Here is a 17,388-nt window from a genome sequence, read left to right as displayed (position 1 = left end):
AGGGAGCCCATAGGCTCTCGGCAGTACCCTCCGAACAATTCAACGACCTGTATGTCGTATCGGATATGTAATCTAAGTTTTTCCACCTTGTAAGCAATTCATGCAAACTGTTGATAATTCTTCTGGTGGGATCCTTCTTTACTCTAATGTAAGTATTTGTATCACTAAGGAGGACCTTCATTTTGTCCAAATAAGATGTCTTTTCTAAAGCGACCGTTATATTGCCCTTATCGGCTCGCGTAAAAATGATATTAGGATTATCGCGTATAAACGTTCTCGCTGCTAGGGACGCGCCCGAGAGCTCCTTATCAAACAAAGATTCTTCAGGGTTGCAACTGGCCAACTTGTTAACAATTGCCGACGACCTCTGGCGAACCAAAGGCCGAACGCCAACTTCCACTCTGTCGATACTATATTCTATACTTTTGATAAATTCCATAAGAACTCGATCTTTATTCTTACTTGGTAAACAAAAATTGTCGCCCAGTTGCAAAACTCCCTGTATTTCTAATGGAATATCTGTTGAGGAAAGGTTTTTAAACCACTTCTCCCTGATGTGCAAAGGGGAGACTGTGTGGTTGTCAAAGGATAAGGGATTCAAGTTAATAGTAAAGGAGGAGGAAGTAGAAGGAGCGTTTAGAGGTGTGAAGGAAAATTCGGAACCCCCGGACGGTCGCGCACGACGCCCGTTAAACGGGATCAATGACGCGCCAAGATTAACGCCTCCCTGTTGATCACGTGCCACAGAAAAATATTGGGCAGGACGAATATTAGCTCTAATCAATCGTTCTTTTTTGGCAATGAGCCAATTTAATTTCTTATCCAGTCTGCTACTTTCACTCACAAAGTGGAAACGAAGAGACCTGTTTTGTCTAGCAAAAAACTCATTGCAGATGGTGATTGGTAGTGCGCGCGCGACGCTACGTGCCAGTCTGCAACCATGCGTACGCATCGCCTGAATACGCCTATGAGCATCACAGATCTCTACGTGTGTCATACTTTTGGTAAACCGATCAATAATATGATTCAACTTATTTATTGATCTAAAATGGTACAGATTGTTTTTGTAACATGCACCTCGGTCTAAGTGCGGCGGCATAAATTATAATGGGGAATCTACATACTGCCGCAAAATTATTGTATTAAATTTACTGAAGAAGGTCCAAAGAAAGAACCGAAACGTTTAGATTTAATAAATTTGTTATTCCAACAAGTTTGTTTTTAGTATTTGCGTACCTACACCCTACGCGTGGCTCCATATAGCCTCCTTCTGAATTTGTAATTTATCAATGCAGGGAGCCTACATTGTTGACTTATTAAATAATTATAAGTATATTTTAAATTTAAAAATCCACTCTTGGCCAATATATACGCCTTTTTATTAAAAAAGATTTATTATCTTTAAAGTAATAATTGTAATAAAATAATATTTTAATTTATAAATATTATTAAAGATTTTATTTTTTTATTTTCTATTTTGTATTATATAATGTACGACGTACATATTGTTGCTCAACGGAAACCGCGAGAAGGTGGTGGTTTCTTCCGTCAAAAAATTTAAAATATATATTGGGAAATGTCAACATTATTAAAAAAAATAAATAAATAATAAAATAAAAATAAATAAAAAATAAATAAAATGAATAAATAAATAAATAAATGAATAAATAAATAAAATAAGTAAAAGTATATATAAAAAATTAATAAAATAAATAAAAATAAAAAATCAATTAAATAGTTAGCAAAAACACAATTGCTTCCCAATATATTTGAACATATAAATATGTTCCGTGTATGTGTGTATGTATACATCACATATATACATATATATATATATACATATATACAGGGTGTCCGGTGGTTCGCGTTTCACCTGTTGTGGGCAGATTCCTGGGATCATTTGGAGACGATTTTTCCTCAGCGAAAATGTTGCGGCACCAATAATTTTCGAGTTATAAGCGATTGAAAATAAAGGGTTTTTCACAAACTAAGCTTTGTGGAAATAAAATATTAACAAAATCACATTCTTCAGTTAATTTCAGATAGAATTTACTTTAATAGAATTTTAATTTAAGGCTTAGTTACAAAGATACATGATGACAAAAATTGGGAACATGCAAAAAATGGGAACATGCAAAAAATGATGACCTTCCTCGACATTTTCGCTGAGGAAAAATCGTCTCCAAATGATTCCAGGAATCTGCCCACGACAGGTGAAACGCGAACCACCGGACACCCTGTATACAGGGTGTTTGTTTATAAGTGTCCGAGCAAATATCTCGCAACTGATCAAAGTTACAAGAAAGTTTAATAAGAGAAATTTGCACGGCTTTGAGTCAGCTACAAAGTGCATGTAAAAATTTTTTTTTACTCGTGACCTTTTCGAGTTATAAAAGTCAACATAGTTTTTTAAAATGGATGCCTATAATTTATTTGCATATTTACATAGTAAAGGTTATTTGCAATCAAAATCATATCTAGTAAAAAATTGCTACTATGCATCGTTTACAAGATAATCGACATCTTTAGTCAACGCACAAAGAAAAATTCTAACGTAATTACGGTTTTACGGTTATGTTTTTCTTTGTGCGTTGACTAAAGTTTAAGATTACGTATGAATTTAAGTTTAAAGTCAGTACTTAACAACGTAACGCGTTACGGAAAAGCTTGTGCGGTGGCCCTTAAGATGATCTTAAATATAAGATCGGACTATGAATACCGGCCATAGTCTCAATTCAGCCATTGTTCTTTCGTCCGTGCCTAGAGACATACCGCGACACATTGGCCTAGTTTACATCGAGCACTTGATACGCGTATCAAGTAGTGCATTTGAGCTAATCAGCCAATAACGGAACCAATGTACTAGTTATTTACTATTTGATACGCGTATCAAGTGCACGATGTAAACTAGGCCATTGTACGAGATTCTTTATCCTTGCTTTGTATATTCCGAACATTAATATGTGCCAAAGATTTATTTAACTAAAGTTTATTTTAAATGTGTTATAATATAAGTATATTTAATCTAGCAAGAGGTCGTCTCATTTTCCTTAACCTCGCGAGAATCTAAATCGCCGCCATATTGGGAAACGGACTTTTACTGCGTTTTTTAGTACCTACAGATGCTGGTTAGTTTGAGAAAGAGGAGAGATTGCAGGATGGGGAGCAAGAAGGATAGGGAGAATGACTAACACAAAAGTCCACCGTGTACGTGTGAGTCCCGTGAGGCAAAAGCGCAACCTTGCGGAGCATTAGTAAACTACATTTAGGCTTGGCATTCTGTCGCACTTTTCGAAAATTCCTCCATGCTAGTTCGGCCTCCTTATCTCTATTCTTCATGACTGTGATATAGCTCAGTGGGAATAAATAATGTGGAGATCGTGGATGATAATTCAATCTTAATAAGTAAGACTGGTGTTTGAAATATAATTTACATAATAAAAAAAATCAATTTAAATCTCCATAGCGCCACTAAACATTTCGACAATATGTATATTATCTATCAATAATAGAGTATCTATCTAAAAATTAAAATTGCCGTACTTATTTATCGATTTCTCCATTTGTTTATTATGATGTCTTATATTATCGTCCTAGACGAATACATGTTTGTATGTTTAACGATCATTTGCAATATATCTTTTGATAAGTGCATTTGCTTTTTGTGGCTTTCTGCATGTCTGTTTCTTATTCTGCTATTTTTAAGTATTTATTTAGTTTCTATAAACATTCACTTTTCATGTAAATTAAATTTCTTGTATCTTTATTGTTTTTTACTTTGCTTATATAGTTAATGAAAATTGTTCGAAGAGTAGGACAAAAAGTTTTAATTTTAATCAATAAATAATGTCTAATAATTATTAAGAAGTTTATTATTTTGCGCCTTTATCTCGCGCTCGGTTCTTATTAATCTCCTTTTTTTATTATTTATATATGTTGAAATATTCAGAGCTTTATTGTTTCACTTTAAATATTATATGTCGGAAATTTAACCAGATATGGTTGTTGTACATCTAACAAAAAGTATATAACACCAGCAAGACCTGAAAATACGAGTAATATATAAGTATTATCATAATAATATTTTCGATAGATTTGATACATACATATATAAAAATCTTATGCTTCAAAAAATTTTTCTTCGAAAATTTATTTTGCAAAATTATATTAAAATAGACAATACTCAAGTAAAACATAATTAAAAATTAGAATAATACACAATCTAAACATATTAAAATAAACAAATACTCAAGTAAAATATAGTTATATCACAATTTATTTATGTAATATGTTTTTGTATGTAATATTTATTGTATATATATATATTATTTTCAATATTAAACTTGATAGTAAAAGTATAAACTTTGTAGGTAAAATATTTTGTACGGTAAAAAATGACAATAAGATCCAAGCGCAGTAATCAAAACACGTATATACTTTATTAAAAATTAAAAATCTAACTTATAAGTATAAATAGCATATTTTGTTTCTCTTTTTTTAACCGTCTTCAGTATAATTAAAAAGTAATTATAAACATAAATAATATCGCAGTATAATGGGTATTAAATACAAAATAATAAATAAAAAAAATTATTGTTAATTTAATGTAAATTCACATAAAGATCTTTCACATCAACGACCCCAACTTTAATTTTACATTAATAACAAATTTTTATTTATTATATTTTACCCATTTTACTGCATTGTGATTTTATTTATGTAATTTATGTTTATAATTATTTTAATTGCGCTAAAATGGCCCAAAATAGGAACCAAAACGTACGCTTTTTATAATTATAATGCATAATTTAGATTTATATTAATACAGTACAGGCGCCCACTACTTACTTAACTTATTGCCTTTTTTATTTCAATTTGATTATATTCAAAAGAACCTTTAAAATTATATTGTATAAACTTTTAACATGCATAATTAATCCCAATCAATACATTTTTCTCATATCAACAAAAAAAATATTATCTCTAATATAAGAAACATGGTCTTGCATCAAGTCACGTGCAGCAAATCATATGCAGAATAGCGAGTTGGGCCGTGTATCTTTACGCGAGTCACCCAATTGAGAATATATCAGATTATTGAATCTCAGATATAGCTGGCGATCGCGGTACTTAATATTGCTATGTAATGAGCCATATGTAACCCTACAACTTTTGTATGAAACATTTTTTTCAAAATGTGTATTTTCCGAAAATTAAGGGGTTTCAACACTTTTTGTACATCCTATATATGTATATTTATATATACATATATATATAAGCATTTAAACACGAACATCCCGTTAGATATATTCACATATATCTATGACTATATTTTCTGAGAGAAAATAAGGACAAATCTAAAAATTTTAGGGCTTTGTTTTAACATATTTCCAAATCAGTTTACAACCAATGTGGAGATCGGCAACCAAAAAAAATGATAACTGTTTCTGATTATCAGAAGTCTACGTTTTTATTGTTATAGTAGTATTATAGAAACTCTTGGTTTCTTAAATAAGTTACGAATAATAGGTTCTGTAAAAAATTGTTTTCGTAAAAATTCTCACATTATAGTACATTTCACATTAGACGGCATTTTAAACGCTAAGTACTACATAAAGGAAAAAATTGTAAAAATAAATTACAAAATTGAGTTTTTAAAAAATGAATAAATCTAAAGGATAGCTACTTGGAATGAGACTGTTCTCTAAAATAAAGGACGGATGGTCATTACGTATATATATCAACCGATGCCTAGAGTAAACAACACGGATCAGAGTCCTAATGTTCAACTGGCCGCTATTAGCAGTAGGCTATCGGATCTTGTCCACTTCAAATATCTAGTTTGTAAGGATTTTCGAAAAGAGCTAGTGATCTAATCGCTTAGATAAGTGAGTGAGCGGTAGGGAGCGACGATCCGGGGATTTCGGCCAAGCGCTCCCGCGCGGGAGAACGGAGAAAAATCGCGAGCGCCTCTTCGAGGGCGAGCATTAGCGTTCTGTGCGCTGACCAAGTCGGGCCATTTTCGGAGTACCTCAGATTAGGGTCAAGCCGGACCGATCAGAGGACTCGTGATTTAATTTGGCTCCGACGCGTTTTGGAGCAATAGTGACGATAGACAATAAACTCGTTTCCCTACAAGCACTGGAAGAAGACGACTCAATTTATTTTCCACAATCTCTAACGTTTCCCGAGATCCCTACCTTACAGCATTTATATTAGAAGTGGGATTGAAGACTCGTGCGCGATGCCGACTCGTAGCCAGGAGGCGACTCAGTTTAAGGCGTTAGAGACGCGCTTAGAAGCGATGTCGGAGGAGCAGCTCCGTACCGAGGCAGCGTCCTGGAGCTGAACACGGAGAGACCGTATCAGAGGTTTATGGACAGGATCCTGGACCATTACGCGGGTATGGGCCTACTGGACGCTGGGGTGTTACCCCAAATAGCGGGGGGCTCGAAGACGACGCCTACACCGTCGGGAGCGGTGTCTACGCCGACAGGGACGACGCCTGCCCCGTCGGGAACGACACCAGGAGAATCTTAGGCAAGTGGACAATCCGCCAGCGGAGGAGACATGGCCCAGATGATGATGTGAATCCAGCAGCAGATGCGGACGCAAAGCCAGCTGATGGAGCAACTAACGTTGCTGGTAGCGAGGTCGCAGGAGAGGTACCCGGTCAGCCCGCTCGAGGAAAGGCCGCCCGTCGGGACACACGTACGAGGTAGAACAGATTCACCTGGCTCCGCACAGAGTAGACTAAACGGAGGTAATATAGTTAAAATGATAGCTCCTCAGATATTCGGGGGCTCCGAGAAAGATAACGTTAAGAAATGGCTTGAACGAGTAGATTACATTGGAGGCTTATATGAGATAAATGAAAACCTTGTTAGCAGCCACTAGCCGACTTTCAAGTAATGCGTTAGACTGGTACAACAGGCAATCTACTACGGTGATATCGTCCTGGGCGGAAGTGAAAAAGGGCTTACTGTAATATTTCGAATGCAAAGTTTCTTTCACGCTAGCCATGTCTAAAATTAACGAGAGTGTGGCTGCATTCCAAGGAAAAATTTATCGATGACGTAAACGATAAACTAAACCTAATGCAATTTTTAGATTTGTCAGAAAGAGACCATATTGATCTCCTGGCAGCTGGAATAAAACTGCCAATGATTCAGGTTGCCGCAATAGACGCCCGTCTAGAGAAGTTGTCGGATTTTATTGAACATATGAGGAGAGTGAAGGGTGGATTATAGAGGCCGTAAATTTTTGCCGAATCAAGCAACGCTTGGTTGAATCCTTAAATTTACGGTTACGGAAAAAATTTACGGCCTCTATAATCCAGCCTTGACGGAAGTGACGGTCACCATGAACGATACTGGACATAGATCGCAGGCGCCTAAATCGACGGCCCATGGATCAGCAACAACAGCGAATTCATCGAAGGATGTCGTGTGCCGCAATTGTCAGCGGAAAGGGCACATCGCCAAGGACTGCCGATCGAAACAACTAATCTGCTACAACTGCCAGCAACCAGGGCACACCAAGGCTTGGTGACCAAAGCCCGTCAAGAGCGTCGGGACAGCCGAAGGCAGCGGTCAAGGTGGAGGAGAAACAGAATAGTATTGCGACTATTGCGAGCGAGGTATTGCCTAACGTACCATACATTCCGTTGGTGAGTCTAAACAATAAAAACTGTACGTATAACGCGTTAGTAGACTCAGGTAGCCCAATTAGTCTCGTAAAAAAATCGGTTTACAACAAATTCATGTGCGACAAAAACGTTAGCAAGAAATCAAATTTTATGGGCATTAGCAATACTCCGATTAAAATACTTAACATAATAGAATGCGCCGCGAGAGTCGACAACCTGAACCGTGATTTAAACATTCGATTTTATATAGTGTCCGATGAAACGATTAAGCATTCGGTATTATTAGGTAGAAAGTTTTTCATAAACGAAAACTTGATAGTCACGTATAGGCCGGATAGTAAAAAATGTGAGATTACAGAAAATTCGGCGGTCGAAACGAACGAAATCTTATGCGTGGACGTAATCGAAACTCGAGACCGAAACGATTTAATTCTCGGAAATTTAGATAGCGGCATAAATTCAGAAGTGAGAGAGAGATTAATAAAGACCTTTACTAAGGTAGATGAAATGCAGATTGAGCCTGTTAATGACAATTATAATGTGCGGGTTAATATAAAGGATAAATCCATTTTTGCGTACACTCCGCGACGTATGTCCTATAACGAAAAACTAAAATTAAGAGGAATTACAGACGATTTACTGAAACGCGGAATAATTGTCCCGAGTAGTTTCCCGTGTTGCTCGAAGATCGTACCAGTTACCAAGAAAAACGGTGACACGCGTATGTGTATTGATCTCCGTCCCCTAAATCAGAGGATAAACAAACAGAAATTCCCGTTTCCTATTATCGAGAATCAGATAAATAGTCTGCAAGGAAAGAATTTACAATCCTTGACATGAAGGACGGGTTCCACCAGATCGACGTTCATCCTGCCGACACCAAATATTTTTCCTTTGCCACGCCGGACGGGCAATTCGAGTATGTTAAGTTACCGTTCGGATTCGCGGACGCCCCGGCCGAATTCCAAAAGAGAATCCTGCACGTTTTCCAACCATTGATTAGAGCAGAAAAATTATTGATTTACATGGACAATATGCTTATCGCTACTCAAACTATAGAAGAAAGTTTAAATATTCTCGAGGGGTGTTGATTATTCTCAAACGGTATAATTTTAAACTAAATCTAACGAAATATCAGTTCTTGAAAGCTAAAATCGAATATTTGGAGTACATAGTCTCTCGGGAAAGAATTACTATTAGTGATAAGCATACACGCGCTATACTGGACTTTCCGATACCGAAAACCGTCCGCCAGCTACAAAGCTTCCTAGGCTTGACAAATTATTTTAGGAGGTTTATCCGCGATTACGCTTTAAAAGTAAAGCCCCTGCATAATATGACGAGAAGGTCGACGGACTTTGTTTTTGATGAGGAATGTAAACGAGCTTTTGATGCGTTAAAAACAGCGCTAATAGCCTATCCCGTATTACGCCTTTACAATCCCTTGGCAGAGACCGAATTACATACGGACGCCAGCAGCGCGGGCTTCGGAGCGATCCTGCTCCAAAAGCAAGCCGACGGGAAATTAGCCGCGGTCGCGTATTTTAGTAAGGCCACCACCTACACCGAGCGAAAATATCATAGTTACGAATTGGAAACCTTGGCCATTGTTAAAGCTTTAGAAAGGTACCATATTTATCTACTATATCGTTTAGAGTAATGACGGACTGCAACTCGCTAGTTTTAGCGTTAAAGAAACTCGATATAAATCCGAGAATCGCGCGCTGGAGCCTAGCGTTCCAGAATTACAATTTCGAGACGGTACATAGAAGTGGGGAAAAGATGACGCACGTGGACGCATTGAGTAGGAATGTTTATGCGATAGATGCTCTCGCCATCGACGAATTAATGTACAAACAGCTAGCAGACAAAAACCTACAAAAACTTGCTGAATCGATTGAAATGAAAGGAAATCAATATTTTACGCTCACCAACGGTATGGTTTTTAGAATACATAACGATCGAACGCTGTTTGTCGTGCCTGAATCAATGACGGAGAATATCATCCGCGTCTATCACGACGAAATGGGCCATGTAGGAGCGGAGAAAACGATAAAAGGGATTATAAGTCATTACTGGTTTCCGTGTTTGAAACGAAAAGTTAAGACCCACATCGAAAACTGCATCACATGTCTCCAGTTCTCCCTCTAGAATTATCACTTGGAAGGGGAGATGCAGATAGTCGATAAGGGTACGCATCCTTTCGAAACCCTCCACATTGACCATTTTGGGCCCTTAGAGGCATCCTCGGAAGGACACAAATATATATTAGTAATAGTCGACGCGTTTACTAAATACGTTTGGTTGTTACCGACTAAGACCACAAACACTAAAGAAGTCGAAAACCTTACCTTTCTGTTTAATGTCTTTAGCGTACCACGACGCGTCGTTAGCGATAGAGGAATATGCTTTACTTCCCGAGATTTTGATAAATTAATGTCTAAGTTATGCACAACACGTGAAAGTAGCGGTAGCGTCTCCTTGGGCGAACGGGCAGGTCGAGAGTTAACCAATTCCTAAAAAGCACGCTAGCTAAAACGACTAACAATACCAACGACTGGAAAGCGAAACTAAGTGACGTTCAGTACATACTAAATAATACGCATCACAAGTCCATAGATACGTCTCCAAGCAATCTATTATTAGGATATAGTCAACGGAAACACAGCGATAAAGATCTGTGTGAATTTATAGACACGCTAACCAGTATTGATACCGATATATCGAAAAAGAGAGCGGCGATGCGAGACAGTGCAAAAATGGCAAACCAAGCGATCCAAGAATACAACAAATCATATTACGATAAATGGCACAAATAACCTTCGCTGTATAAAGTAGGCGATCTCGTCATGATTAGAAGCTTAACGGTCAAACCAGAGTCAAATCCGAAACTGCTCCCAAAGTATAAAGGGCCATACGAAATTAAAGCGGTGCTAAAAAAAAATCGGTACGTGGTCGCGGAAAAGGAGGGGTACAATAGAACCCAGAAACCGTACAATGCAATATTGTCCACGGATAAGCTAAAACCCTGGATCCGAATCAGCGATAGCCCGGAGTCAGCCGAAGCAAACGAACACGACTACCGAGACGAAGACTGCGACGAAATATAACCACCGATATTACTGTAAGATCAGAATTTATTTGTTAGTTGTAAAGATTAATTATAAGAATATGTTAATAGCAACACTAAATGAAGGATCTATTATTTTGTACGCTTGAGCGAACTCTATCTGTATTCCTATTCACGTTTAGCTTATTGTAAAAAAAAAAAGAGAAGGCGAAATATACATATCTACGTATACATATATTTGTACAGTCACAGTTATACGAGCGTCGTTCGAGGTCGAACACGAGGTCAGGCTGGCCGAACTGTAAGGATTTTCGAAAATTAAGAGCTAGGGATCTAATCGCTTAGATACGTGAGTGAGCGGTAGGGAGCGACGATCCGGGGATTTCGGCCAAGCGCTCCCGCGCGGGAGAGCGGAGAAAAATCGCGAGCGCCTCTTCGAGTGCGAGCATTAGCGTTCTGTGTGCTGGCCAAGTCGGGCCATTTTCGGAGTACCTCAGATTAGAGTCAAGCCGGACCGATCAGAGGACTCGTGATTTAATTTGGTTCCGACGCGTTTTGGAGCAATAGTGACGATAGACAATAAATTCGTTTCCTACAAGCATTGGAAGAAGACGCAATTTATTTTCCACAATCTCTGACGTTTTCCGAGAGCCCTACCTTACAAGTTGAAGGACTTCCGGAGAAAACTGCAATACCGGACGAACGATTTCGACATACACATATGGATATCATCAGGTTTTCACTGATAGGTAAGAATTTAAATATTGTCTCATAATAATCATTGATAGATTACACGCTGACTAGAGGAAATATTAATTATGGAAACATCAACGAATACAGTAGTCAACGCCTTCTATACGACGTGAATCGTAAGATTTTGATGTAACGACCATTGAGTTCATTGAAATTATATTTTTATTTTACATTGAGCCTTATTAATATTTTTAATTTATATTTTTTCTTTTTATTTCTTAGTAATTTTTTCATTTTCTGTCTTTCATCATTTAATAATTATTGATAATTTGTTTAAATTCTATACCAAAAATGTAGATATATTATTCTGTTAGTTTATGTTAAAGTTTATTTTTGTATGATCTCGAGGCAAGTTGAGTTTGTGCGCTTATGGCGCTACCGTCTTGTAATAGATGGCGTTTATGTACTTCATTTTTTTTATATATGCTTCCACGTTAAGTCACACACACGCGTTCGTTCTCGATTGTAATAGACGTGTTTCAATAAAAAGAGTATTGTGTTTATCCTGAATTTATAGTAAGATTCCAACAAAAAATATTTTAATGTTAAAAATAAAAATATAATTTATTCACAGATTAAACTAAAATAAAAAGATTAAACTGAAGTGAACACAGTTACAATGAGTGTTAATTAATGTGAAAGTAGTGAAAAAGTTGTGCAGTATATTGCACAACAGTGTTGATCATATGTTTTGTATAGTGTTATACAAATTTTAATTTATTAGGGGGAGAGGGGACTAATTAGCCAAAGTTATAAAGATTTAATAATCTGAGATACTTTTGAAATAGGCTATATATATAGATATACGGTCAATTTTTTGTTAAACAAGATATGACCATGTGTTTTGATTATATAAAATTATATACATTATGTAAAATATTAGAGATAATGTAAATATATTATAATTTACATTACTGAATATACTTACCTTCAAACAAAGAAAAAGGCCTATCAGGACATCGATTTTGATGTGAGCCATAATGAAAACACCATTCAGCAAATTTGCAAGCCCGATATAAGTATTTAATGTCCTAAAATTAATGAAATAATATTAACTTTTTTTAAATAAATATGAATTAATTTTAATGATTATATAAATATATTTTTAGACATATTCTGATTTTATAGTACAGATAAATAACGTAAATACGAATATTCAAAACTTTCCAATCAATAACTTTATTGACCTAGTTTACACCATTTACATCATTTGATCCTCGTATCAAAAAGCATTTGAGCTGATTAATCAATGATTAAACCAATTTATTAGTTATTTGCTATTTGATACGCATATCAAGTGTTCAGTATAAATAGGCTAATATGTTACAGTTATAATAACATGAATCTTTTGTTGTATTGATATACCTAGATATCTGATAATTTGGATATTAAATCGATTTAAGTCTTAAATATTCGTACATTATATTTTGTTTTCTACCTCCAAAAAGTGAACCAAACCTTTGTTTGTTGAAATAAATATATAAAAGTATAACCATTTCCAGCAACACCATGACAGATACTATATCCTTTTTTTAATAATCCTCTTTCCCATGTTATTTCTCCACACCGTATTGCGGTGTCTAGAAATGTATTATCCTCAAATATCTAATTATATCAATGATATAAGTTACTTGAATAATTATTAATTTATTAAATTTTGTATAAAATTTATATGACCTTATGAGCCAAACAAAACAACATAGATATTCCAGGTGCTCCATGACACCATTGCACTAATTTGTCAGAAGGATTTCCTGTTGAAGAAGGGAAATTCCCAGAAGAAAATTGTAATCTTTGAAGATAGTATAATGATGGTTTCAAATAATTGTCAATTTGTACTTGTGTTAAATAATGTCGTGCCTAAAAGAAAAAATGCAAGTCATAAGTGATAATGCTAACTTTACACATTTTAACATGTTATTGTAATTTATTAATTATTAATGCAATTATTAATTTGATGATAAAATCAAACAGTAAATATAGTCAAATAATCATATTTCAAAATATATAATTTTTGTAATGTAATACCTGCAATAATAAATATAATATGCCAGCTAATCCATGAGCACCACCAATATATTCTTTATCATGCCAAGAATACATTAGAGGTGATTGACAATGATTTGTTGAAGAATAAGATATACCAGATTTTATTATATAAGAAGTAACCTATGTAAACAGATTTAATGTAAAAGTTTTAATATAAAAGTTTTATTTTAATATAAATTATATATAGTTATATTTTTAAGAAAACAATACCTTTATTATGAGATCTGCTTCTATAGGAGCTGGAGATATATTTGTATTTACATAGAGCAAACCAGCTAAATATCCAGCTTTTCCATATAATAATTCATCAGGAACATCATTATGTTTGTCCAAAACATAAGTAGATAAAGATTTCAATCTATAAATTGTAAAATTAATTTATTTGTTTCTCTATATAAATATTTTTTAAAGAATAATTATTTATTAGAATTTATTAAACATGCATTGCTCTGTTCAAATACCAAGATATTGTTAAACAACAACTTAGGAATTATTAAATATTACTTCTTTAATAAAAATATATTTTTATATAAAATAATAAAATTATTACTTTATTTTATTATAATTTTTTAGTCCTACATTTATTACATATACATGTTTTACCTCTATTACTTACACTTACATCATTATTAATGATTTATATCACTACTGTTTTATATATTTATATGAATTACTAAAATTATATTAAATTTTCATTATGTAGGACTATTTCAGCATTATTAAAACATTAAAAATTGATACATTATATATTCAAATTTTTTACTCATGAAAACTTTGTATAGTTTAAGTGTGTAAAGAACATTGTTAAATGTAAATAAAATTGTGTTTATGTAAGTTTAGTAATTAATAAAAATTTATAATTTTAAAATTTATTTTTTAAAGGATCAATATTGAAATAATCGACCAAACTAGCACAAATTTTTTACTTTATTAAAAGTTACGACGTTTCGACCATATGGTTGTGGTCCTTTTCAAGTACACTAAAATAATACAATTGAAAATTAAACTTATAAATCTAAACGGCTTAAAGATAGTAATCTGCATAGAAAAAGAGTACATACGTTATAAATGTGAATAATAGATAAGCATGTTCAAAAGATTCGCTCACAAATGTTGTCAATATTAAAGGCGAGAACGTTAAGTCAGTAAGAAACCTTGTCAATATTAGAAAACTTATTACACGACCTTTATTATTTTATCATAAATATTATTTAAGCTCTCATAATATTTATGATAAAATAATAAAGGTCGTGTAATAAGTTTTCTAATATTGTTAGTTATTGACAAGGTTTCTACTGACTTAACGTTCTCGCCTTTAATATTGACAACATTTGTGAGCGAATCTTTTGAACATGCTTATCTATTATTCACATTTATAACGTATGTACTCTTTTTCTATGCAGATTACTATCTTTAAGCCGTTTAGATTTATAAGTTTAATTTTCAATTGTATTATTTTAGTGTACTTGAAAAGGACCACAACCATATGGTCGAAACGTGGTAACTTTTAATAAAGTAAAAAATTTGTGCTAGTTTGGTCGATTATTTCAATATTGATCCTTTGATTAATTTACTAGCGATATTTAAAGAATTTATTGTTTATTTTTTAATTAAAATATTAAAAAATTATGTACTTAGAAATTAATTGTTCCATTTCCTCTTTCTTTCCCTGCAAACAGAATATTACGGCTGCCAATGCTAATGGACCTACAATTCCAGTCAAAAAAGTTATCTTACGCCTGCTTTTGAAATCTGCAATACATTTTCTTAATAATTCTGTTGCTGCCTGAAAAATTAATTATTTTATTAAAATGACATTTAATTTTTAATTGAAAAATAGCTTTTAAATTTTTATAAATACTTCGATATACGCAGAGTCATTGTAATATTTTCCATAATGATAAAATGTAAATGCAATTCCCGCTGATCCAGTGTACACAGAATAATCACCATTGTTATACCACTTTGTTTCATTTTCTTTCAATGTTTTCATTAACTTCTTTATTTCTGATGTTAATAATGATGTAAATTCATTATGAATCTGAAAGATAAATCTTTTTTGTATAAAATTTTATTAAATAATTTTTGATATTTATATATATTACAATAATATATTAAATATTGGGTTGTTCGGAAAGTCATTTCGTTTTTTTTGCATGAAAATGAAAGATGAAAAAAACGAAATGACTTTCCGAGAGAACAACCCAATAGTATATTAAATAGTATATTAAATAATATAATATATAAAATTTGATTAAAAACTATGTATAATTATACATTATATATATATACCATATGAGAATCATTGTCGATTATATTGTGACTGACAGAAACGGAATAATCTTCAAAGTGATTTTTATAATGTCTATCCATGACAGTTTTTTTTTCATAAATTTTACTTTTTTCCGATATTATAAAATTATACACACAATAAATTCTAGACACTCAAATTCTATCGATAAAAATAAAAGCAAGTCTTTTGATGCGTTTACACAGCGTGCTGGCATCTTTTGATCTTTTTAGGCCAGGTCTACATCCGGGTCGTAGAATCGTAGATCATAAAGGCAGAGAGAAGCCTGAGAGAGGCCATGCCGGCGATTTTTGTGGGACGCTTTTTACTTGGCCGTACAGTAGCGCCGTGCATCCACTTTTAGGAATTGGAACTACGTATCCACATCCACTTTTCGATACCATCGATTATTTGGTTCATGTTCGTGCTAAATACATCCACTTTCATTTCTAGAAGTAAAATCTAAAATCATTTTTTACGCATGTGTGTCCATACATCTTATATCCATAAATTATAGATAAGAAATACATTTCGCGTATATAAATAAATTTTAAAAAAGATATATATATATATATATATATATTTTATATGCGATATTTTACATTTTACCGTATACATATATGTATACACTACGTACGCGCACGGATGAATATATATTATATATATGTGCGCATATATACAATTAAAATAGTAAAAGTAAAATTATAATTTTATAATATATTTATTTACTGAATTTTTACAATTAAAAGACATCAAACACGACTTAAATCGGATAATTTTTGATTATTCATATATATTTATTAATTAAAAATTATCCGATTCATGCGTCATCGTGTGTTTGATGTCGTTCTAATAACTGTAAAAATTTCATTAATCTATTATACATTTACTTGCAAAAAGGTAAAATAAAAAATAAAGGTTTAAGTCCTTATATATTTCATAAGACATTTAAATTCGTAATTATATATTTGTTATTATATATATATATATATATATATATATATATATATATATAGATTAATTATATTAAAGGTCTCCGGATGTCGAAGCGAGGACGAGAACGAGATCATGTCGTCAGTTTCGCGGTCTTTTACGTGAGGCTTTCTTCATTTATAGTATTTCATGAATACATATGTATATGTATATGTCATCTTACTATAGAAAATAACATTTTTATAATTCGCATTTTGTCTGCTGAAAATAATTTTAATGGATTAAAATTAAAGATTAAATCATCCGATTTATGTCGTGTTTGGTGTCATTTTAATCGCTAAAATTTCATTAATCCATTAAAATTATTTTCAATTCGATATATTGCGAATTATCAAAATTTTATTTTCTATAGTAACATGACATATGATATATGAAAGATTAGATAAAGGAAGCCTCGCGAGGAGACTTCGGAACTCTTTGATAATACGTCATCGCGTTCGCTCTTTATTCGTTCTCGCTCTCGCTTCGACGACATCGGGAACCTTCCCTTATCTACGATAATTCACGCGAATATAAACACTTTATACATAAAAATTAAAACTTTTAATTTGTATTTTATCGATTAGGAAATAATTTTAATGGATT

General features: G+C 33.4%; 1 protein-coding gene across 1 annotated transcript; it reads right to left on the bottom strand.

Annotated features, from left to right (window-relative positions):
• Positions 1–3,522: 3,522 nt before the first annotated feature.
• Positions 3,523–16,101, bottom strand: LOC145948593 (lanC-like protein 2). Its single transcript, XM_083058245.1, has 9 exons — positions 15,813–16,101; positions 15,382–15,561; positions 15,155–15,306; positions 13,731–13,878; positions 13,500–13,640; positions 13,149–13,331; positions 12,930–13,076; positions 12,400–12,502; positions 3,523–4,043 (listed from the first exon to the last, which is right to left on the bottom strand). The coding sequence occupies exons 1-9, from the start codon at positions 15,891–15,893 to the stop codon at positions 3,967–3,969; spliced, it is 1,212 nt and encodes a 403-aa protein (XP_082914371.1). The 5' UTR covers positions 15,894–16,101; the 3' UTR covers positions 3,523–3,966.
• Positions 16,102–17,388: the final 1,287 nt, after the last annotated feature.

The sequence above is a fragment of the Prenolepis imparis genome, unplaced genomic scaffold (assembly GCF_030444845.1).
Source record: "Prenolepis imparis isolate NDT839.2.m4 unplaced genomic scaffold, iyPreImpa1.0 SCAF_480, whole genome shotgun sequence".
Classification (NCBI taxonomy): Eukaryota; Metazoa; Arthropoda; class Insecta; order Hymenoptera; family Formicidae; genus Prenolepis; species Prenolepis imparis.
The sequence above is the reverse complement of the archived record's forward strand: the minus strand, read 5'-3'. Positions and strand labels throughout refer to the sequence as shown.